At 37.0% G+C, this 25480-nt stretch overlaps 1 protein-coding gene across 1 annotated transcript; it reads right to left on the reverse strand.

Annotated features, from left to right (window-relative positions):
- Window positions 1–5265: 5265 nt before the first annotated feature.
- On the reverse strand, window positions 5266–8081 carry LOC118892611 (olfactory receptor 10H3-like). Its single transcript, XM_036847353.1, is given in 4 exon segments — window positions 5266–5412; window positions 5414–5858; window positions 5861–6268; window positions 8048–8081. Coding segments are annotated over 4 exon segments (954 nt in total). The 3' UTR covers window positions 5266–5345.
- Between the last annotated feature and the right edge of the window lie 17399 nt (window positions 8082–25480).

The raw sequence follows: 25480 nt of genomic DNA on the forward strand, positions 1-25480 counted from the left end.
CTTCATTCCTTTTTATAGCTGAGTAATATTCCATTGTATGGACCACATTTTGTTTATTCATTCACCTATTAATGGGTATTTGGGTAGTTTCCACCTTTGGGGTGCATGAATAGTGCTGCTATGGATATTTGTGTACAAAGATTTGATTGAATTATTTTCATTTCTTTGGGATATACTCTTAGGAGTAAAAGTGCTGAGTCATAGAGTAATTCCATATTTAATTTTTTGATGAACCACCAAACTATTTTTTATACTATGTGTTTTAATATAGATCTGATTGTTCTGTAGGTGCCTTTCTGTAACTTGGCATTTTTGCTCATCATTTTGGAGTGATATTCATGTTAGTTTATTATAGACCAATGTTTCTCAGCCTTGGCAGTGTTGACATTTGGGGCTGGATCATTCTTCGTGGTGGGGGTTATCTGAGCATTGCTGGACGTTTAACAGCATCCTTGGTCTCTACCCACTAGATGCCAGTAGCCTCCCCACCCCAGCCGTGACAGAAAGTCTCCCGGCTTTGCCAAATGTCACCTCGGGGACAAAATCACCCCTAGGTGAGAACCACTGCTATAGAAACATCTCATTTTTATAAAATCAATTTAATAAATCAATTTCCTAAGTATATGCAGTACACATTTAACTGTTAGGCATCCCATTTTTCTCCATTATTAGGAATAATGCAATACATACTCTTGTATGTCTTTTACTACACGCAGGCACTATCTGATTAAATACAAATTGAATAGAGAGGTGATCAGGTCGTTAAAAATATGAATCTTAAATTTAAGAAGAATTGCCAAATTAAACTCCCAAGTGGCTGTGCTAATTTATACTCTCAGCGCTTGTGTGTTAGAGGATCTGTTTCCCCACACCCTCACCAACGCTTGACAGTGTGAAACTTAATTTTGCCAATATGGTTGCCAAGCGAGCTCCCATTGTCACTTTAATTTGCATTTCCCTAATTACTAGTGGGGTTCAAAAATCTCTATTGTTTCTTATCCATATAGATTTCCTTTCTGTGGTATGCTTAATCAAAGCCTTTCCTTTTTTTCTTTTTTGTTTTGTTCTTACTGATTTGCAGGCATATAATTAGAGATTCTAAATAGTAATTTTGCCTACCAATCTTTTTCCTTTGCCTTCTGTTTCTTGTTCCTGTCAGAAATATTCCACTCGGTTACTGCTAATGCTTTTATACGATAAGTTAGGGGTGAAAAACTGCAGCATGTGGGTCCACTGACTATTTTATAAAGTTTTATTGGAACCTCAATCATGACAATTCGTTGATATATTGTCTATGGCTGTTTTCATGGTACAACAGCAGAGTTGAACAGTTGGACAGAGATGGTGTGACCTGCAAAGTTGAAAATATTTACCATCTGATCTTTACACAAAAGTTTGTTAACCTCTCAAACTTTAATCTACCAAAAAATTGTGCAAATATTTCAGGTTTGTTTTCAACATTATTTTTTAAGACTTTTTTTTAGAGAAATTTTAGGTTCATGGTGAAATTGAGAGGAAAGCACAGAGATTTTCCATGTACCCTCTGCCCCCTACACAGGTACAGGGTCTCCCATTATCAACATCCTCCACCAGAGTGGTACATTTGTTACAACTGTTGAGCCTATACACCATCATCACCAAAGTCCATAGTTTACATTGTCATTCACCCTCATTGTACATTCTCTGGGTTTCAACAAATGTTTAATGAGATGTATTCATGTTTATTATGTCATGCAGAGTATTTTCACTGCCCTAAAAGTCCTCTGTGCTCTGCCTATTCATCCATCCCTCTCTCCTAACCTTTGGCAACCACTGATCTTTATACTGTCTCCATAGTTTTGCTTTTTCCAAAGTATCATATAGTTGGAATCATACAGTATGTAGTCTTTTTAGATGGTCTTCTTTCACTTTGTAATGTGCATTAAAGGTTCCTCAATGTCTCAATTTCTTGGCGCTGAATAATATTCCATTGTCTGGGTGTACCACAGTTTATTTATCTACTCACCTACTCAAGGACATCTTGGTTCTTTCAAGTTTTGGCAATTATGAAGAAACCTGCTATAAACATCCGTGTTCAGGTTTTTGTGTGAACCTAAGTGTTCAACTCCTTTGAATAAATACCAAGGAGTGTGACTGCTGGATTTTATACAAAGAGTATTTTCAGTTTCGTAAGACATCACCAAACTGTCCTCCAAAGTAGTTGTACCATTTTGCATTCCTAGCAATGAATGAGAGTTCCTGCTTTTCCACATCCTTACCAGCATTTGGTGTTGCCACTGTTCCAAATTTTAGTCATTCTAATAGGCATGTGGGGGTAAAATTTATTTTTAATGGTTAACTAATTGTCCCAATATGATTTAATGAATAGTCCGCTGTTTTGAAATGCCACCCTTTTTAATCTAATAAGTTTATTTACACATGGGGCTGTTCCATGACATATATGCTATTCCACTGTTTTACAAGTCTATTCCTGTACAATACAATGTTGTTTTTAAAAAATTATTTTGGCTTTCTAAATTAATTTTAGTGGTAGTAAAATATTTATAGTATGGTATTTATGTAACATCATAATGATGGTGGTTATAGTAGTTCATAATGACTAAGATTTAGTCACTACTTACTCTGCCCTTGGTAGTCATTTAAGATTATAATTATATAAACAGGTATCTATGTGAGTCATTAATTCTCAAAATAACTATATGAGCTAGGTATTTATGACATCCACACTACCCAAATTTGAAAAAAAGAAGCATAAAGAGGTTAAATAACTTGGCCAAGCTATTCAGCCATGAAAAAGTGGATTATTTTTACAATGTGTATATCTCCTTTTTAAAAATTTATTTTTACTGAGGTAACATTGATTTAAATATATATTATATAAATTTCATGTGTACAACATTGTGTGTCTACTCTGTATGTCTTACAGTTGCTCACCACCAAAAATTTAGTTTCTATTCACCACCATACAGTTAACCCCTTTACCCATTTTCCCTCACCCTTCCTTCCTCTCTGGTAACCTCTGCTCTTTTCTCTGTATCATTGTGCTTATTTTTGTTTGATTTGTTCATTTATTGTGGCTTTTATTTGTTTGTTCCTTAAATATTCCACGAATGAGTGAAATCATATGGTATTTGTTCTTAACCATCTGACTTATTTCACTTAGCGTAATACTCTCAAGATCCATCCATGTTTTCACAAATAGCAAGATTTCAAACTTTTTATGGCTGAGTAGTATTCCATTATGTATAGAAATATATCTCACATCTTCTTTAGTGCATAGTTAAGTTGTTTCCACATCTCAACTACTGTAAATAATGCCATGATGAACATAAGGCTGCATATATCTTTTTGAATTAGTGTTTTTGTATTCTTTGGATAAATACCCAAAAGTGGGATAGCTGGATCATATGGTAGTTCTAGGCTTAATTTTTTGAGGAATCTCCATGATGTCTTCCATATTGGCTGCACCAATTTACATTCCCGACAACAGTGCATGGGGGTTCCCTTTGCCACACCTCCTCGACAACACTTGTTATTTCTTGGTAGAAGGACTTCAGCTCACCTCCTCTCACGAAAACACCAAAATTGCCACTAACTGTTGCATAACCACCAACAAAGAAGACTGGAATCTATCCTTCTGAGTCTCTTCCAAAAACTGCAGAGGGAGGAACACTCCCAAACTCATTCTATGAGGCCACCATCACCCTGATACCAAAACCAAACAAAAATACCCCCAAAAAGAAAATTTCAGGCCAATATCACTGATGAACATAGAGACAAAAATCCTCAACAAAATACTAGCAAACCAAATCCAACAATACATTAAAAGGATCATACACCATGATCAAGTGGGATTTATCCAAGGAATACAAGGATTCTTCAATATATGCAAATCAATGTGATACACCACATTAACTAACTGAAGAATAAAAACCATATGATCATCTCAATAGATGCAGAAAATCTTTTGACAAAATTCAACACCCATTTATGTTAAAAACTCTCCAGAAAGTGGGGATAGAGGGAATCTACCTCAACATAATAAATGCCATATACAACAAACCCACAGCTAACGTCATTCTCAATGGTCAGTAATTACTTTAAATGTCAATAAACTAAATGTTCCAATCAAAAGACTTAAGGTGGATGACTGGATAAAAAAATCAAGACCCCTCAATATGCTACCTACAGAGACTTACTTCAGGGCTAAAGACACACAGACTGAAAGTGAGATAATAGTAAAAGATATTTCACACAAATGGAAACGACAAGCAACACTCTTTTACGTGCCTATATTCTTACCTAAACACTGATCTTTCTTCCCTTTCTCTCTCTGCCCTTTGTCTCTCTCTCTCCTTTTCTTCCTCCCTACCACCCTCATCTTCCATTCTTCATATGAACATTGCCCTATTACCAACCTCCTTCTCAATCTTCCTCTATTTCCCAGATTTTGCCCCATATTTTCTTTATCCAATTGAATGATCAGATCAATTTAAAGGATTCCATTCCTCCTAGCCTGCTCTCTATATTGCTTTTGCTCTCACTAGATCTAGTTCGTGCTCTCTCTCTCTCTGCTTTACATTCTGACCTTCTTCACTCAATTGAGCTCAAGATAAAAACAAACAAAAAATAACAAACAAACGAAAGCAAAAACCTCTCTTAGAGTCTATCACTCCAAAATGCAGTGATGAACTGTAAATAGTAAACCATTCTCAGAGACAAATGGTTCATTTTCTTTTGTATATTTGTTATCATTAAAAAGATAATAAAAACAAAACACCAGACACAGTGCTTCATACATAGAAAAGACCCAATGCTGGTGGCATTTCTTATTATCTTTAGGTTATTTTGTTTATTTTTATTTTGGTGGATGGGGAAATAAAACTTTCTCTTGCTAGTCCATTCAAGAAGAACCAGGTGATATGGGGATATGTGTATAAGTATAACTGATTCACTTTGTTATAAAGCAGAAACTAACACACCATTGTAAAGGAATTATACTCCAATAAAAATGAAAAAAAAAAAAAAAAAGAAGAACCAGGTGCATCAGGGTCCTGACACACCCATGTGATGCTCCCCACCTGCCTACAGATAGATAACACATTCATAGGCATAGATAATGGAATGGAGTTCATCTCACTGGGTATAAATAAGAGAATATGATGATAGAGCCTATGCAAGAGGGGGAAATATTGGAGAAAAACAAATAGCTAGTATGCATCAAACTCATATGGAGTGTAGGTATTTTACAGACCTGAATCACTACAAGAGTTCTATGAAGACAGACATTATTATCTCCCAACTTTTCTATCATATTTCTTCATCATAAACTGGCCATCAAGAGCTTAGGGGACAGAGTTTCTGCAGAAGCTTCTCTTTATGGCGTTCTTTAGCTCCTTATTCCTGAGTGATTGGGCTAAGAAAGGGGGTGAAGACTGTATAGGTGGTGGTCATCAGAGTGTTACTGTCCATAGAATGGGGACTCTTGGTCTTGAGGTAGATGATGGAAGCAAAATCGTAGTGCACGATCACTATTGTGAGGTTGGATACACAGATGGAGAAGGTCTTGTGCCGGCCCTCAGCAGAGGGCATCCTCAAGATGGCGGCCATGATGAAGACATAGGAGAGGACAATGAGAAATAAGCATCCCAGCAGGGCTGTGACACAAACCATGATCACAACCATGGTGACATTGGCTGTCTCCTTCCCACAGGCCAACTTCAAGAGGGAAAACACGTGGCAGACAAAACGGTGGATCTCATTAGACCCACAGAAGCTGAGGTGAAAAACTGTCAATGTCACCATCATCCCCATGACTGAGCCACCAGCCCAGGACCAGGACACAAGACAGGCACAGTCACTTGGTAGCACAGGGGGTGGCAGATGGCCACATAGCGGTCATAGCCCATGATCATGAGCAGAAAGGAATGGGTGAAGCCAAACGTGAAGGAGAAGAACATCTGACTGGCACAGGCCACAAAGGTGATGGAGCAGTGAGTGGAGAGCATGTCCACCAGCATTCGAGGGGTGACAGTGAACAGAATCTCGGAGACGGAGAGGGCACACAGGAAGAAGTACATGGACGTATGAAGGCTGTGCTCCCTCCAGATGGTGGCCATGATGAACAGGTTCCCCAGCAGCGTGAACAGGTACATCAGCAGGTACAGCAGGAAGAAGGCAGGCAGGAGATGCTGAGGGAAAGTGGAGAAGCCGATGAGGATGAATTCAGACACTGCGCTATAGTTCTGACAAGACAGGGATGGTGCATCTGGTGAGATCAGAAACAGAATGAAGGCACAGTGGTTAAATCAGAGGCTCTAACATAGATTAAGTGGCAATTGAAGGGCTCTGTACCATATATTCATTTGCTTAACTTGTCTGGGTCTCAGAATCTTCATCAGTAAAATGGAAAAAAATCATAATACTTCTTACCACTTAGTAATGGTGATAAAGATAAAATTAGATCATCATATTAAATGCTTAAAACATAGTTTGGCTCCTGGGTTTTTATTAACAGTGATGAAAAGAAATGAAAGATTCAGGTTTGTAATCAACACAGACATAGATGATCAGGGTCATCTTCTCTTCACTACTGTGCCCGTTCTAGAAAATATATTTGGATCTTGGCTTTATAAAAACTTTTTTCTCTGAGTCTTTGCCTTTAATTGAGTAACCCATTCATATTTATTTTAATACTGTTTTAATGATACTCATTTCTGTCATTGTATCTCATATTTTGTATTTACTCTTCTAAAGGAACTGAAGAGAACGCTTGGAAATAAAAGGATGGACGAATATATGTCAAGCAAATGTGCAGCAAAGGAAAGCTGAGGAAGCAAACCTGAAAGCAAAAAAATTGAATTTAATGAAACAATAATCATAATATTTTGTTACCATATGCCAGTAAAAGGAAGCAGGTTCCCTGAGGAAATGGTCTGGGCATGATAACAAGCTTAGGAAATGTCTTCCATTGTGAAATGGAACTTTCACTGAGCAAAGTGTTAATGTTAAGGGATGCCAGAACCAGATTAAAAATGTGCCCACTGGCCATAGCTGAGCATCAAAAAGATTGATCATGTGCAGAGGATGGAGGAACAAGATAAATAACACCACGAGGAAGCAATCAGAAAATCTAGAAGGAGTAATATTCCACAGAACAATTGCTCTGGTCTCATCAATAAGCCAGGGTCAAGAAAAGGATGAATAGAAATTCAAGGGACATAACCACACGCAATATAGCCTACTGGATTAGATGCTGATTTAGATGAGATATTCGTTAAGTATTATTAAGGAAATAGAGAAAACTTTTATTATGGTAAGAATGAATGATGATTTATGAATAATATGAAGGGATTATTCTTAATTTAGTTATCAATTTTAACTGTGATTTTGTTATAAATAGGCTGTGAAGGAAAATATTTCTAGTTTAAAAGCATACTGAAATGTAAAAATCACACACACATGCACACAGGAAGGGTCAAAGAGGAATATTTTATGAAAGTTAAAAGAACATTTTAGCAACCTGCATATATACAATTAACCTATATAATGGTATACATTTGAATATTAGGAATAAATATTCAACATAACTTCAGTGAAATAGTTATAAAATACAAATACTAGAAAAATCAGTACTAGAGGGAGAGATTTTAAAATTGAAGTTGGATACTGAGCCTGCACTCTAGAGCCCGTGGGCCACAACTACTGAGCCCACGTGCCACAACTACTGAAGCCCATGCACTTAGAGCCCATGCTCCGCAACAAGAGAAGCCACCGCAGTGAGAAGCCTGCACACCACAATGAAGAGTAGCCCCCACTCGCAGCAACTAGAGGAGAGTCTGCACACAGCAGCAAAGACCCAACGCAGGCAAAAAAATAAAATAAAATTGAAGCTGGAAATTTTAAGAGTTCAGAAATGCAATTTGGGAATTATTAATTACAATGCATTAAAATATTCAGACGTTAGCTCCTGGATACATTTAGGCTTTTTACTAAGCAAGATTAAACATTTCTTTCAAGCACATAGAGGACTTTAACCAAAATTTACCTTGTTTTAGGACATAGAGAAATCCTCTATCCATTTCAAAGTATAAATTATATATAGAATATAATGCACTAAAATTGAAAATCAATAAAGAATAGCTTTCCAAATTCCATGAATTAGAAAGATAAATATATTATTAAATAATTTTTTGTTTAAATATTAAATCATAAAATGAAGAAATATTTATAATTAAGTAATTTAAGCATCAAGTGTCAAAGTTTTAAGCTAAAACAGTACCATGAGGGGAATACACATCTTTAAATATATTTATCAGAAACTTTATGCAGAAAATCATGCTTAAGACAATCAAAATCAGGTGATTGGAACAGATTAACAAGATAGAGCCAAGGAGAAAATGCCAATGAAAAAAAACAAAATTAAAATTGGAAATAACTATGGAAATAATGGATATTTTAAAATGAAAAGAAATACTAATAAAATATAAGTTAAGAAATTGAAATGAATGAATGAATTCTCAGAAACATATAAAATTGCAAAACTGGTGTGAGAAAAAAAGAGAGTCCATGGATATTCAAAAATTTTAAAGAAATTGAAATGGTTAAAGACCTTCCCTTCCTATAATCATTAGTCCCAGTGGGTTTATGAGTGCTCATAAAACTTTAAGGAATAGTTGATTAATATCTTATACATGTTCTTCGAATAAAAGAAAAAAAAAGGAAAAATTGAAATCTGCTGAGCTCATTTCATCTGATTAATGCAATCTTAATTCTAAAACCAGGTAAAATGTTACAAGAAATGACAATTATGGTCCCACTTTACTTATCCATGCAAATTTTTAAAACCATTATAAGACATCACCTAATCAAATTAAATGATTTATTAAAATTGTCAATTACAATCAAGTAGTGTTGGTTTATCCCATGAATGACTAGATGGTGCAGCATCATGTGATTCATAACATAAATAAACTAGAAAATAAATGATATAATTATTTCCATCAAGGGAGGAGTATATTTTATAAACTTCAACTCCTATTTACGATTTAAAAATTTTTGATATAATTGACACATAACGTATTAGTTTTATGTGTACAACATAATGATTTGATATATGTATGTCTATTTATGAATTTTTTTCACCTTTATTGGAGTATAATTGCCTAACAATGTTGTATTAGTTTCTGCTGTACAACAAAGTGAATCAGCTATATGTATACATATATCACCATATCCCCTCCCTCTTAAGCCTCCCTCCCACATTCCTTATCCCACCCCTCCAGGTGGTCACAAAGCATCGAGCTGATTTCCCTGTGCTATGCAGCAGCGTCCCACTAGCTATCTACTTTGCATTTGGTAGTGTATATATGTCAGGGCTACTCTCTGACATCGTCCCAGCTTCCCATTACACCATGTACTCAAGCCCATTCTCTATGTCTACGTCTTTATTCCTGCCCTGCCAGTAGGTTCATCAGTACCATTTTTTTAGATTTTTGTTTTACTTTTTCTGACTTACTTCACTCTGTATGACAGACGCTAGGTCCATCCGCCTCACTACAAATAATTCAATTTCTTTCCTTTTAATGGCTGAGTAATATTCCACTGTATATATGTGCCACATCTTCTTATTCATTCTTTTGTTGATGGACACTTAAGTTGCTTCCATGTCTTGGTTATTGTAAATAGAGCTGCAATGACATGTCTCTTTTTGAATTATGGATTTCTCTGGGTATATGCCCAGTAGTGGGATTGCTGGGTCATATGGTAGTTCTATTTTTAGTTTTTTAAGGAGCCTCCATACTGTTCTCCATAGTGGCTCTATCAATTTACATTCCCACCAACAGTGCAAGAGGGCTCCCTTTTCCCCACACCCTCTCCAGCATTTATTGTTTGTAGATTTTTGGATGATGGCCATTCGGACTGGTGTGAGGTGATACCTCATTGTAGTTTTGACTTTCATTTCTCTAATGATCAGTGATGTTGAGCATTCTTTTCTGTGTTTGTTGGCAATCTGTATATCTTCTTTGGAGAAATGTCTATTTAGGTCTTTGACCCATTTTTGGATTGGGTTGTTTGTTTTTTTGATATTAAGCTGCATGAGCTGCTTGTAAATTTTGGAGATTAATCCTTTGTCAGTTGCTTCATTTGCAAATATTTTCTCCCATTCTGGGGGTTGTCTTTTTGTCTTGTTTATGGTTTCCTTTGCTGTGCAAAAGTTTTTAAGTTTCATTAGGTCCCATTTGTTTATTTCTGTTTTTATTTCCATTTCTCTAGGAGGTGGATCAAAAAGGATATTGCTGTGATTTATGTCACAGAGTTTTCTGCCTATGTTTTTCTGTAAGGGTTTTATAGTGTCTGGCCTTACATCTAGGTCTTTAATCCATTTTGAGTTTATTTTTGTGTATGGTGTTAGGGAGTATTCTAATTTCATTCTTTTACATGTAGCTGTCCAGTTTTCCCAGCACCACTTATTGAAGAGGCTGTCTTTTCTCCATTGTATATTCTTGTCTCCTTTATCAAAGATGAGGTGACCATATGTGTGTGGGTCTACCTCTGGGCTTTCTATCCTGTTCCATTGATCTATGTTTCTGTTTTTGTGTCAGTACCATATTGTCTTGATTAACGTAGGTTTGTAGTATAGTCTGAAGTCAGGGAGTCTGATTCCTCCAGCTCCTTTTTTTTCCCTCAAGACTGCTTTGGCTATTTGGGGTCTTTTGTGTCTCCATACAAATTTAAAAATTTTTTGTTCTAGTTTCATAAAAAATGCCATTAGTAATTTGATAGGGATTGCATTGAATCTGTAGATTGCTTTGGGTAGTATAGTCATTTTCACAATGTTGATTCTTCCAATCCAAGAACACAGTATATCTCTCCATCTGTTTGTATCATCTTTAATTTCTTTCATCAGTGTCTTGTACTTTTCTGCACACAGGTCTTTTGTCTCCTTAGGTTGGTTTATACCTAAGTATTTTATTCTTTTTGTTGCAATGGTAAATGGGACTGTTTCCTTAATTTCTCTTTCTGATTTTTCATCATTAGTGTATTGGAATGCAAGAGATTTCTGTGAATTAATTTTGTATCCTACTACTTTACCAAATTCATTCATTAGCACTAGTAGTTTTCTGGTAGCATCTTCAGGATTCTCCATGTATAGTATCATGTCATCTGCAAAGAGTGACAGTTTTACTTCTTCTTTTCTGATTTGTATTCCTTTTATTTCTTTTTCTTCTCTGATTGCTGTGGCTAAAGCTTCCAAAACTATTTTGAATAATAGTGGTAAGAGTGGACAACATTGTTCCTGATCTTAGTGGAAATAGTTTCAGTTTTTCACCATTGAGAACGATGTTGGCTGTGGGTTTGTCATATATGGCCTTTATTATGTTGAGGTAAGTTCCCTCTGTGCCTACTTTCTGGAGAGTTTTTATCATAAATGGGTGTTGAATTTTGTGAAAAGCTTTTTCTGCATCTATTAAGAAGATCATATGGTCTTTCTCCTTCAATTTGTTAATATGGTTTATCACATTGATTGATGTGCTTATATTGAAGAATCCTTGCATTCCTGGCGTAAACCCCACTTGATCACGGTGTATGATGCTTTTATTGTGCAACTGGATTCTGTTTGCTAGTATTTTGTTGAGGATTTTTGCATCTATGTTTATCAATGATATTGGCTTGTAGTTTTCTTTCTTTGTGACATCTTTGTCTGGTTTTGGTATCAGGGTGATGGTGGCCTTGTAGCATGAGTTTGGGGGTGTTCCTCCCTCTGCTATATTTTGGAAGAGTTTGAGAAGGATAGGAGTTAGTTCTTCTCTAAATGTTTCATAGAATTCGCCTGTGAAGCCATCTGGTTCTGGGCTTTTGTTTGTTGGAAGATTTTTAATCATAGTCTCAATTTCAGTGCTTGTGAATGATCTGTTTATATTTTCTATTTCTTCCTGGTTCAGCCTCGGAAGGTTGTGCTTTTCTAAGAATTTGTCCATTTCTTCCAGGTTGTCCATTTTACTGGCATAGAGTTGCTTGTAGTAATCTCTCATGATCCTTTGTATTTCTGTAGTGTCAGTTGTTACTTCTCCTTTTTCATTTCTAATTCTATTGATTTGAGTCGTCTCCCTTTTTTTCCTGATGACTCTGGCTAATGGTTTATCAATTTTGTTTATCTTCTCAAAGAACGAGCTTTCTTCATTTCTTTTTCATTTATTTCTGATCTGATCTTTATGATTTCTTTCCTTCTGCTAACTTTGGGGGTTTTTTTGTTCTTCTTTCTCTAATTGCTTTAGGTGTAAGGTTAGGTTGTTTATTTGAGATTTTCTTGTTTCTTGAGGTAGGATTTTATTGCTATAAACTTCCCTCTTAGAACTGCTTTTCCTGCATCCCATAGGTTTGGGGTCACCGTGTTTTCATTATCATTTGTTTCTAGGTATTTTTTGATTTCCTCTTGATTTCTTCAGTGATCTCTTGGTTATTTAGTACTGTATTGTTTAGCTTCCATGCGTTTGTATTTTTTACAGATATTTTCGTGTAAGTTGTATCTAGTCTCATAGCAGTGTGGTCGGAAAAGATACTTGATATGATTTCAATTTTCTTAAATTTACCAAGCCTTGACTTGTGACCCAAGATATGATCTATCCTGGAGAATGTTCCATGAGCACTTGAGAAGAAAGTGTATTCTGTTGTTTTTGGATGGAATGTCCTATAACTATCAATTAAGTCTATCTTGCTTAATGTATCATTTAAAGTTTGTGTTCCCCTATTTATTTTCATTTTGGATGATCTGTCCATTGGCGAAAGTGAGGTGTTAAAGTTCCTTACTATGATTGTGTTACTGTCGATTTCCCCTTGTATGGCTGTTAGTATTTGCCTTATGTATTGAGGTGCTCCTATTTTGGGTGCTTAAATATTTACAATTGGTGTATCTGCTGTATTGTGTCATTTAAAGCTTGTGTTTCCTTACTAATTTTCTGTCTGGATGATATGTCTCTTGGTGTAAGTGAGGTTTAAAGTCCCCCAGTAATATTGTGTTACTGTTAATTTCCTATTTTATAGCTGTTAACATTTGCCTTATGTATTGAGGTGCTCCTGTGTTGGGTACATATAGATTTATAATTGTTTTATCTTCTTCTTGGATTGAGCCCTTGATCGTTACATGGTGTCCTTCTTTGTCTCTTGTAACGTTCTTAATTTTAAACTCTATTTTATCTGATATGAGTATCGCTACTCCAGTGTTTTTTTTGATTCCCATTAGCATGGAATATCTTTTTCCATCCCCTCAATTTCAATTTGTATGTGTCCCTCGGTCTGAAGTGGATCTCTTTTAGACAGCATATATATGGGTCTTGTGTTTGTATCCATTCAGCCAGTCTATATCTTTTGGTTGGAGCATTTAATCCATTCACGTTAAGGTAATTATTGATATGTATGTTCCTATTACAATTTTGTTAATTGTTTGGGGTTTGCTTTTGTAGGTCTTTTTCTCCTCTTGTTTTTCCCACTTAGAAAAGTTCCTTTAGCGTTTGCCATAGAGCTGGTTTGGTGGTGCTGAATTCTCTTAACTTTTGCTTGTCTGTAAAGCTTTTGATTTCCCCATTGAATCTGAATGAGATCCTTGCTTGGTAGAGTAATCTTGGTTGTAGGTTCTTCCCTTTCAGCACTTTAAATGTATCATACCACTCCCTTCTGGCTTGTAGAGTTTCTGCTGAGAAATCAGCTGTTAACCTCTTGGGATTTCCCTTGTATGTTATTTGTTGTTTTTCCCTTGTTGCTTTTACTAATCTTTCTCTGTCTTTTTTAAAATTTTAACAGCTTTATTGGAGTATAATTGTTTTACAATGGTGTGTTGGTTTCTGCTTTATAACAAAGTGAATCTGTCTTTAATTTTTGTCAATTTGATTACTATGTGTCTCGGCATGTTTCTCCTTGGGTTTATCCTGCTTGGGACTTTCTGCACTTCCTGACTTGAGTGTCTATTTCCTTTTCCATGTTAGGGAGATTTTTTACTATAATCGCTTCAAATATTTTCTCGGTTCCTTTCTCTCTCTCTTCTCCTTCTGGGACCCCTATATGCGAATGTTGTTGCATATAATGTTGTCCCAGAGGTCTTCTAATCTGTCTTCATTTCTTTTCATTCCTTTTTCTTTACTCTGTTCTGTGGCAGTGAATTCCACCCTTCTGTCTTCCAGGTCACTTACCTGTTCTTCTGCCTCAGTTATTCTGCTATAGATTCCTTCTAGTGTATTTTTCATTTCAGTTATTGTATTGTTCATCTCTCTTTGTATGTTCTTTAATTCTTCTAGGTGTTTGTTCTTTCATTTTTCCAGGTCTTTGTTAAACATTTCTTGCATTTTCTCGACCTTTGCCTCTATTCTTTTTCCAAGGTCCTGCATCATCTTCACTATCATTATTCTGAATTCTTTTTCTGGAATTTTGCCTATCTCCACTTCATTTAGTTGTTTTTCTGGGGTTTTATCTTGTTCCTTCATCTGGTACATAGTCCTCTGCCCTTTCTTTTTGTCTGTCTTTCTATGAATGTGGTTTTCATTCCACAGGCTGCAGAACTGTAGTTCTTCTTGCTTCTGCTATCTGCCCTCTGGTGGATGAGGCTATCTCAGAGGCTTGTGCAAGCTTCCTGATGGGAGGGACTGGTAGTGGGTAGAGCTGGGTGTTTCTCTGGTGGGCAGAACTCAGTAAACCTTTAATCTGCTTGTCTGCTGATGGGTGGGGCTGTGTTCCCTCTCTGTCGGTTGTTTGGCCTGAGGCGATCCAGCACTGGAGCCTACCAGTGTTCTTTGGTGGGGCTAATGGCAGAGTCTAGGAGAGCTCACACCAAGGAGTACTTCCCAGAACTTCTGCTGCCAGTGTCCTTGTCCCATGGTGAGCCACAACTGTCCCCTGCCTCTGCAGGTGACCCTCCAACACTAGCAGGGAGGTCCAGTTCAGTCTCCCATTGGGTCACTGCTCCCTCCCCTGGGTCCTGCTGTGCACACTACTTTGTGCATGCCCTCCAAGAGTGGAGTCTCCACTTCCCCCAGTCCTGTCAAAGTCTCACAATCCCACTATAGTGCTATTTAGCACCTCTATCACATTACACAATTATCTCTTCTTGTTATTGTCGAATAATTAAGTTTTAATCTTTTAGCAACTTTGATGAATGTAGTACAGTATTGTCATGTAGATTCATCATACTGTGCATTAGGTCTCTATGGCTTATTTACTACTTGTTGCAAGTTGGTACCCTTAAACAACATCGATATTATCACCCACTTCCCCCTGGTAACTACCATTCTGTTTTTCACGAGTTTGACTTTTTAGATTCACATATAAGTAACATCATCTGATACTTGTCTTTCTCTTTCTCACTTAACTTACTTAGCATAATGTGCTCAAGGTCCATCTGTGTTGTTGCAAATGGCAGGCTATCCTCCATTATCATGGTGGAATAATATTCTATTGTGTATGTGTACATATTTATCTATTTATCTTTATCTCACATTTTTTGTTATCCATTCATCCATTAATGGGCATTTATTTTGTTTCCATATTTTGGCTATTGTGAATAATGTTGCAGTAAACATAGGAGTGTATACATCTCTTTGAAATCCTGTTTTTATTTTCTTTGACTATATACCCAGAAGTGGATTGCTGGATTGTATGGTAGACCCATTTCTAATTTTTTGAGGAAGATCCATATTGTTTTCCATAGTGGTTGGACCAATTACTTTCCCAACAACAGTGTGTAAGGGTCCTTTTTCACCACATCATTGCCAGTACCTGTTGTTTCTCATCTTCCTGATGATAGCCATTCTATCAGGTGTGAGGTAATAGCTCATTGTGGTTTTGGTTTGCATTTCTCTGATGATTAGTGATGTGGAGCATCTTTTCAAATGCTTCTTGGCTATTTTGATATCCTCTTTGGGAAAAAAATGCCTATTTAGTTCTGCCTGTTTTTAAACCAGATAGTTTGTTTTTTGTTATTGACTAGTATGAGTCCTTTATATATTTTGGATATTAACCCCTTATCTGATATATGGTTTGCAAAATTTTTCTCCCATTTTGTAGGTTGCCTTTTCATTTTGTTGATTATTTCTTTTGCTGCATATAAGCTTTTGAGTTTGATGTAGTCTCACTTGTTGATTTTTGCTTTGTTGTTTGTGCTTTTGGTGTCATATCAAAAAAATAATTGCAATACAAATGTTGAGGAGCTTCCTCCCTATGTTTTCTTCTAGGAGTTTTAAGGTATCAGGTCTTACGTTTAAGACTTTAATCAATTTTGAGTTAATTTTTGTGAGTGGCATGAGATAGGGGTCCAATTTCATTGTTCTGCATGTGTTTATCCATTTTTTCCCAATATCACTTGTTGAAGAGCCCATCCCCTCCTCATTCAGTGTTATTGGCTCCCTTGTCGAATATTAGTTGAAATTGACAGCTTTTCAGGTTGGTTTTTGTTGGTCCATGGACACACGTTAAATAACAACAAAAAAGTATTCCCTTTTAAATTCTTTCCATCCTTCTGATTACACTCTGAGATCATTCTGATTTGGTGCTATTATGTCTTTAACACTTTTCCCTTAACATCTTCTTAAAAAATGAGAAGGACAAAAGAAAACATCAACATTGCAAAAACAAAAATTGTATGGTGCTTCTGAGATTTGGCCTTTGTGCTTATAGAGATATAAAGTGTTTATTTTTAAAGACAGAGTTTAGGGAAAGAAATAATAAGGAAAGTCCAAACTCACTGAATGTACCTTTTGCTACAAAAAAACTTTATCTATTTCTATTTTTGAGGTAGTTCTTTCAACATGTTCAACTATATCTGCTGATATTTTATTTCTGTCGTCTTTGGAAACAAATCTTTTGCCAGAACTGAATTTGGTGTCCAAATTCTGTCCCATTTACTTTCTAGATCTCTCCAGGGTATTGATTTTCCTTCTGTCTATTCCCAAGTCTCTATCTCAATGAGCCTCCTTCCTCTCCTACTGCCTCTAGATTCACCTCCATTGATATGCTAGCATTTGCCAATTTCTGTGTTGTAAAGACTCTCTCTATGGCTGAAGTAGTTAAAGAGATGTGCACACCCTTACATACTATTTCCACAAAACGTATACAATACTTGTGAAGGCCCTCAAGAGTACAGATAATAGTAAAATGTAATAAAATAATTGAGAAGTGATAGATTTTTTTTGCAGGTTTTTTTTTAACATCTTTATTGGAGTATAATTGCTTTACATTGTTGTTAGTTGCTGCTGTATAACACAAAGAATCAGTTATACATATACATATATCCCTATATCCCCTTCCTCTTGCCTCTCCCTCCCACCCTCCCTATCCCACCCCTCTAGGTGGTCACAAAGCACGGAGCTGATCTCCCTCTGCTATGAGGCTGCTTCCCACTAGCTATCTATTTTACATTTGGTAGTATATATAAGTCCATGCCACTCTCTCACTTCTTCCCAGCTTACCCTTTCCCCGTGTCCTCAAGTCCATTCCCAGCGTTTCCGTCTTTATTCCTGTCCTGCCCCTAGGTTCTCCATAACCATTGTTTTTTTTAGATTCCATATATATGTGGTAGCATATGGTATTTGTTTTTCTCTTTCTGACTGACTTCATTCTGTATGACAGACTCTAGGTCCATCCACCTCACTACAAATAACTCAATTTCATTTGAGAATTGATAGATTTTGAGCATTTATTATTTTTAGGTTCTAGACATTATTACTTTTTCACCTGCTTAATCTTACAAAAAGTAATAAAATAATTGGGAAGTAATGAATTTAGAGTATTTTTTACCATTCTAGGGTTGAGGTTCTAGATTGTATTACTTCCTGACTTGCCAAATCCTTAACCAAATTATTTGTCCCTAAAAATTTACTTCTCTGACTTTCAGACAGAAGAATCAATCTCCTTATAATCTATATTTTCTTAAGACCTGTCAACCATTGGTTTCAGTGGTAAGAACATCACATTAGTCTTCTCGACAGTGACAAAAAGCAGAATTGAGAAGACGGGGCTCAGTCCTAGATTACCCTAATTTATCTAATTTTATGTTTATATAACTTAGTTTTAATAACAGCTGTGTTTAACAACCAGCTTGCAAAATTCCAGAAAATTTAACACTGGCTCTTGTAAGGGGTCTTGACCTTTTTCCCACATGTCACTAACTGTCTCCCTCTAATCCATATTCTTCCAAGTCATTTGATTATGCCACCATCAAGATTAAAACACTAGAATGATTCTCCCAGAGTTCAAGAAGAATCCATAGCTCCTTATACCAACAACCAAGCCTTATTAAGTTCACCCTGACAACTTCCCCTGCTCATGTTTGATCTTTACCCTCCCCCCTGCCCAGCGTCTACTAGGTTACATTCAAGGTTCCAAGCCCACCATGGCCTTCTCAAGCCATCTTCAAGACTTGATTCAGAAACATTGCCATTAACTTCAGGAATGGATAAGAACACCCACTCTCAATATATGCATATGTCAAACCATTATGTTGTACACCTGAAACCAATATAGTGTTATATATCAATTATATCCCCATTTTTAAAAGAAAGAATGCCTACTCTCATTACTTCTCTTCTGCATTTTACCAGAGAACCTAGACAATGCACTTAGAAAACAAACAGAAAAAGAAGTATAAGGATTGGACAGGAACAGACAATGCTTTCAATATTTGCCAATAATGTTTATCTATCTAGGAAAGATTTGAGAATCAACTAACAATACAGCTTCTCTATATAATTAACCTCATGAACATAGTATAATAGAAATGAGTCTCACTCACAAAAGCAACAAAACTTATGAGGCATTTAGGTATAATATGAGTAAAAATGCATAAGACATTTACAGGGAGAAACTATAGCATTTTATTGATGGACATAAAAGAATTCCTAAATAAATGGAGAGAGATACCAAAGATACAATAATGTAAACCGAAAAAGCTCCCTAATCTACAAATTGATGAAAATCTGATAAAAATTTTAATATGAAATATGAATTGTGAATTCAAAACTCACATGAACAAGTACATCTTCAAGAATATCTGATACAAATATGAAAAAGAAGCACAAAGAAAGAATGATAAAATTAGAGAAGAGAACAATATGGAACTTTCAAATACCCACTTCATGGTGGCAACATCAGCATCGTGCTAAAGTAAAAAACTTTGTTTGTCTCTCACTTTCAATCTACAACCAGTAAAACTTCCACAACTCAACAAAGGTGTCCCTGCCCAACAACCCAGACTCTGGAGAATTCCACACATCTGTACATCTAAAGGTGGGTGAACTAGAACACATGAAGGAGGCAGAACGGAGGGATCAGCTGAGTCAATGCCTGAAATCCTGACCCTCCAGCTGTGGCAGCTGAATCCACAGCCCCAGAGAAAACATTAGCAGCAGAAGAGGCTACACACGCAGCTCCAGTCTCTCAGCTGCAGCAGTGCCTGTGGCCACAGGTAACCAGGCAGCAGTGACAGTGGGTTCTGGGACCCCATCCCTCCAGCTGCTGAGGTACCCACAACCCAGTCACTGCCCCCAAGCAGTGGAGCCTTTGAACCTTACAACACTGGACTCAACAGAGGTGCCTGCATAACCCTGGCTCTCCTGCCCATGCTCCTACCCCTGTAGCAGTGGAGTCTGCAACTCAGGGGATCCCAGATGTGAGGAAGGAACCCACCATCCCAGTGCACCAGACAGCACACTGGCAGACGCAAAAAAGCAGAACAGTTGAGGCATAAGAAGTGATAAGGAAGGCAGGAAATCATGGAGTCACACTTCTTATAAAGCCAGTGGAGGGTGGAAAGCGCCAACTCTCAAATATAAGCAGAGGCATCTCAGGTAAGAAAAAAGAAAAACTTGTGCTATAATGCTTCCTCCTGGAAAACAGACAATAACAAAAGAAGTCCTCTAACTTCCAACCTGTGACTACTTCAAATGCACCAGCAGAGGAACAGTTCATCAAGCATTATGAAGAACCAGAGTAACACTACACCACAAAAAGACAATGACAATTCTCCAGAAAACAGACTTAATGTCACAAATAATGTGATCTGATAGGGAATTCAAAATAGCTGTCATGAAGAAACTTATCAAGCTACAGGAAAACTAAGAATGGCAGTTCAATGAGGACAGGTATTAATTTAGTAAACAGAAGGAATACTTTACCAGAGAGATTGAAACTAAAAAAGAACTACACTGAAATTCTGGAACTGTAGAACTCAATAAACAAGATGAAGAAGGCACAAGAAAGAATTGAAATAGAGCAGACCTTATAGAAGAGAGAATTAGTGAGCTCAAAGATAGAAATATAGAAATGAAACAAGTAAAAGATGAAAGAGAAACAATCTTTTTAGAAAATGAGGAAATTCAGTGAGAGCTATCCAACTCTCTTAGGAAGGGCAACATTAGGGTAATGGGTATTCCAGAAGGAGAAGAGAGAGAGAAGGGAGCAGAGAGATTAAAGAAATAATAGCTGAGAACTTCCCAAACCTGGGAAAGGACCTGGATATACAAGTCCATGAAGCCAAAAGAACACCTAATTACCTCAATGCAAAAAGACCTTCTCCAGGACACATCATATTAAAATTGTCAAAATTCGATGACAAAAAAAAGAATTTTAAAGGCAGTCAGTGATAAAATGATGGTAACCTACATAGGAACCCCCATTAGGCTATCAGAAAATTTCTCAGCCAAAACTCTACAAGCCAGGAGGGAGTGGAATGACATACTCCAAACATGAAAGATAAAAACTGTCACCCAAATATACTCCATACAACAAAGTCATTATTCAAATATGAAGAAGAAATAAAGACTTTCCCAGACAAAGAAAAGCTGGGGGAGTTCAACAACCGTGAATCTGCCTTAGAAGAAATGCTAAAAGGAGATCTCCTATTAGAAACAAAAAGGCAAAAGTACACAAAACTTTGAGCAAGGTGATATATAGACAGAATCAGAAAATTGCAACTCTTTATCAGAATAGGTGTTAAACTATTAAATTAACTATAGAGTCATAGGTGAATTCTATAAAACATTTAGAATATTAGAAGATTTAATACTCATTTTTCTCAAACTATTCCAAAAAATTGAAGAGGAAGGAATATTTAACAAGTTAAATATTTTATATTTTAATATAAATTTGAATTTTAGTATTTAAATTTAACTCATTTAACAAGTCCAAAATCACCCTGACACCAACACCAGAAAAAAGGCAACACAGAAAAAAATTATAGGGCAATATCTCTGATTAACATAAAAGAAAAAAATCCTCAACAAAACATTAGCAAGCCAAATATAACAAAACAAACAATATGCTACTAAACAATATGCTACTAAATAACCAATGGATCACTGCAGAAATCAAAGAGGAAATCAAAAAAGTACCTAGAAACAAATGAGAATGAAAACACAACACTCTTAGAGGAAAACATAGGCAGAACACTCTATGACATAAATCACAGCAAGATCCTTTTTGACCCACCTCCTAGAGAAATGGAAATAAAAACAAAAATAAACAAATGGGACCTAATGAAACAAAAGCTTTTGCACAGCAAAGGAAACCATAAACAAGACGAAAAGACAACCCTCAGAATGGGAGAAAATATTTGCAAACAAAGCAACTGACAAAGGATTAATCTCCAAAATTTACAAGCAGCTCATGCAGCTCAATATCAAAAAAACAAATAACCCAATCCAAAAATGGGCAGAAGACCTAAATAGACATTTCTCCAAAGAAGATATACAGATTGCCAACAAACACATGAAGGAATGCTCAACATCATTAATCATCAGAGAAGTGCAAATCAAAACTAGAATGAGGTATCATCTCACACCAGTCAGAATGGCCATGATCAAAAAATCTACAAACAATAAATGCTGGAGAGGGTGTGGAGAAAAGGGAACCCTCTTGCACTGTTGGTGAGAATGTAAATTGATACAGCCACTATGGAGAACAGTATGGAGGTTCCTTAAAAAACTAAAAATAGAACTACCATACGACCCAGCAATCCCACTACTGGGCATATACCCTGAGAAAACCATAATTCAAAAAGAGTCATGTACCAAAATGTTCATTGCAGCACTGTTTACAATAGCCAAGACATGGAAGCAACCTAAGTGTCCATCGACAGATGAATGGATAAAGAAGATGTGGCACATATATACAATGGAATATTACTCAGCCATAAAAAGGAATGAAACTGAGTTATTTGTAGTGAGGTGGATGGACCTAGAGACTGTCATACAGAGTGAAGTAATTCAGAAAGAGAAAAACAAATACCGTATGCTAACACATATATATGGAATCTAAAAAAAAAAAAAAAAGGTCATGAAGAACCTAGGCGCAAGACAGAAATAAAGATGCAGACCTACTAGAGAATGGACTTGAGGACACGGGGAGGGGGAAGGGTAAGCTGGGACAAAGTGAGAGAGTGGCACTGACATATGTACACTACCAAACGTAAAATAGATAGCTAGTGGGAAGCAGCCGCATCGCACAGGGAGATCAGCTCCGTGCTTTTTGACCACCTAGAGGGGTGGGATAGGGAGGGTGGGAGGGAGGGAGATGCAAGAGGGAAGAGATATGGGGATACATGTATACGTATAACTGATTCACTTTGTTATAAAGCAGAAACTAACACACCATTGTAAAGCAATTATACTCCAATAAAGATGTTTAAAAAAAAAAAAAAGAAGAACCTTATGTAAAAGGGAACACACAGTATGCTTCAATTTATATGAGACTCTAGTATGGGACAACTAATCTATGCTGTAAAACAAGCAAAAACAAAATCAGTGGTTGCTTCCGGTATGGGGCGGGAATGGGATTGAGAGACTTGAGAGAACATTTTGGGGGCCCAGTGATGTTCTATGTCTCATAAGGGGATTGCATTGCACAAGCATATACATTAGGCAAAATCATCAATGGCAGACCTCATATTTGTACATTTTATTATATGTTTAAAAGGAAAAAAATAAACAAATATTGAACTCCAAATAATAATGAAAATGCTGAAGTATTAAGGGGGAAAGAAAAGAACTGTCCCTCTTGGAGCTGCCATGTTCAACAGATGTTTAAGTGGCCAACACCAGTCCTGGGGTGTAGCCAGTGCTCTTTAGCTGATCACCTGTCTGGAGACATCGTGGAATATACTGGTTGTCCTGGGAAACAGGTAAAAATCACACTGTTGATTTGAAAGAGCTGACGGCAAAGGTGACTTCTGGATTATAGCCAAGAAGCGCCAGTGTGGTTCCCTGTGGTCATCAGAGAAAAAAATCCACTCATTCTAGTTGGATCGATTAATGTCAATGCATTCTGAAATTTAAATAAACCGTGTTTTTACTCCTTTACTTTATTTAGCATTAGTTGTTCTGTAAATTTAAAACAATCAACGAAGTTGAACTTAGGGAATGTAAGTTTTTTCTCTAAGATGCATAGTCTAGACCTCAAGGTCTGGGTCAGAGTGAGAAGAGTAAGGCAGGGTCCTGAAAGTGCAGCCCTGGATCCTGTCATTTAAAATGCTGATATGTTCTTCATCGTGAATTTTAGCATTGATTTTGATTTTTTAAAATATTGCATGACTTTGCTGTACCCCTGAAAATAATACAACATTGTAAATCAACTATACTCCAATAAAAATTTTTAAAAAAAATGAAATCCCTAGTACCTAGTAATGGAATAAAGTTAAAGAAACACAAGGCACAGATTAAAATAAAACTCTCAAAATAAAAGTTTTTGTAACAAATGGACATTTATAATTTTGGATGTAAGAAATAGTTTTGGAACATAAAGTTGTTTGAAACAAGAATTAGATTTTGAAGCAAGATTATTGTTTAAATACGAATACCTCAATTAATTATACCTTAGTCTTTTTTTTTTAATTTAAATTCTTCTGGGAAAATAAAAGGGGGAAATTTAAAAAATATATTGCATGAAATATGATTTATCTTGACCACTGAATTTTGTGGTGGCCCCTTAAATTTAGTGGTCAGTGTGAGTGCCTCACTTGCCTGACCCTAGTCCTGAAGGTAGAATTGTTAGATTCCTACCTTCCCCCCGCCACACACACACACAAACATTGCATTTATTTTCTCCACAAAAGTCTAAAAAATAGAAGCCACCATTAACTTATGTACCAATTGAAAATATGAATAAACACCAAAACTTCAGTGTAAACACAACTCTTGGGGTGATGACCCTCCACATCACAGGAAGAGAGACAGCACCACCCCCCTACCCACTAGTGTTGGCCAGGACACCCCCCACTCAGGGCCCTGTCCTCCACTCCCCTCCATTATTCAGCTTCCATTTTCTGATGTTCCCCCACCCCCTGCATTCCTAGCTGTTTGCCATTCCTTTCTAATGGTTCCCGCTGTGCCACATGCTTTGGTATCCCCAAGGTGGGGTCAGAGCCCGGAGAGGTGACTAAAGGGCCTGGAGCACAGAGAAAGACTGCTGATGGAGAGATCTCCAGACTTTAGGGGACCCCCCACCCCATTCCAGCGCTAATGGAGCCACCGTGGGCTTCCATGCTAATTGCTCAAGGCAAAGTCCAGCCTGAGTGAGGCAACCTCCTGCCTTCTCTTCTTCTGCCCTTCCCCAATGTTGACCTTGACAGCCTGGCTTGTGGATGAAAGCCCAGTCCCCTCCTCAAGGATGTTTTTCTTCTCCTCCACTGTCTAACCTCGCCCCACCCCGCCTAAGCTGTCTCTGTTCCGGAGCCAGAGGGATCTTTCAAAGGGGAAAACCTGAAAAATGACCTATCTGCTTATACACTTAGGACACAGTATAAACTCTCCTGTGGTCAGATCCATGCTTCATCTTCAACATTACATCCCAGCCCTCCCCAGCTCTCCAGTCTTTCTAACTTCTGGCTGTTCCTGCAATAAACCAAGCACATTCAGACCTCAGGGGCTTTGCACATGTTGCTGCTGCTTCCTGGAACACCCTTCCCCTGGCATATCCTACACAATCTTAGGTCTGACCTTAAATGTCACCTCCTTAGGAAACCTTTCCCTGATTTTCCCATACTGAGTCATCACTCCTATTATAAGCCCTCATAGTAACGTCTTTCTTTTCCTCATAGCTTTTGTCACAATTTATCATGTATATTAATTAGTGTGATTATCTCTTTAATAGCCACATCTTCCTTTCTCAACTGCAAACACTGAGATCAGGGTCATATCTAAATACTTCAACATTGGATCCCCTGTAGCATCTAAAAAAGTGCCTGGCACACAGTAGATGCTCAATAAATGTTTGTTAATAAATACAGCAGGGTTTATCGTCCTTGGCACTGTTGACATTTGGGTTTGGCACATTCCTTGTGGTGGGGTCTGTTCTGTGCATTGTAGGATGTTGAGGAGCATCCCTGACCTTGATCCCCTAGATATTATAGCACATCTCCCCCTCCGTCAGTTGTAACAAGCAAAAATGTCTCCAGAAACTTCCAAGTGTCTTCTGGAGACACCAGTGAGAGCCACTGGAGTACGGG

Source organism: Balaenoptera musculus, chromosome 3, assembly GCF_009873245.2.
Source record: "Balaenoptera musculus isolate JJ_BM4_2016_0621 chromosome 3, mBalMus1.pri.v3, whole genome shotgun sequence".
Classification (NCBI taxonomy): Eukaryota; Metazoa; Chordata; class Mammalia; order Artiodactyla; family Balaenopteridae; genus Balaenoptera; species Balaenoptera musculus.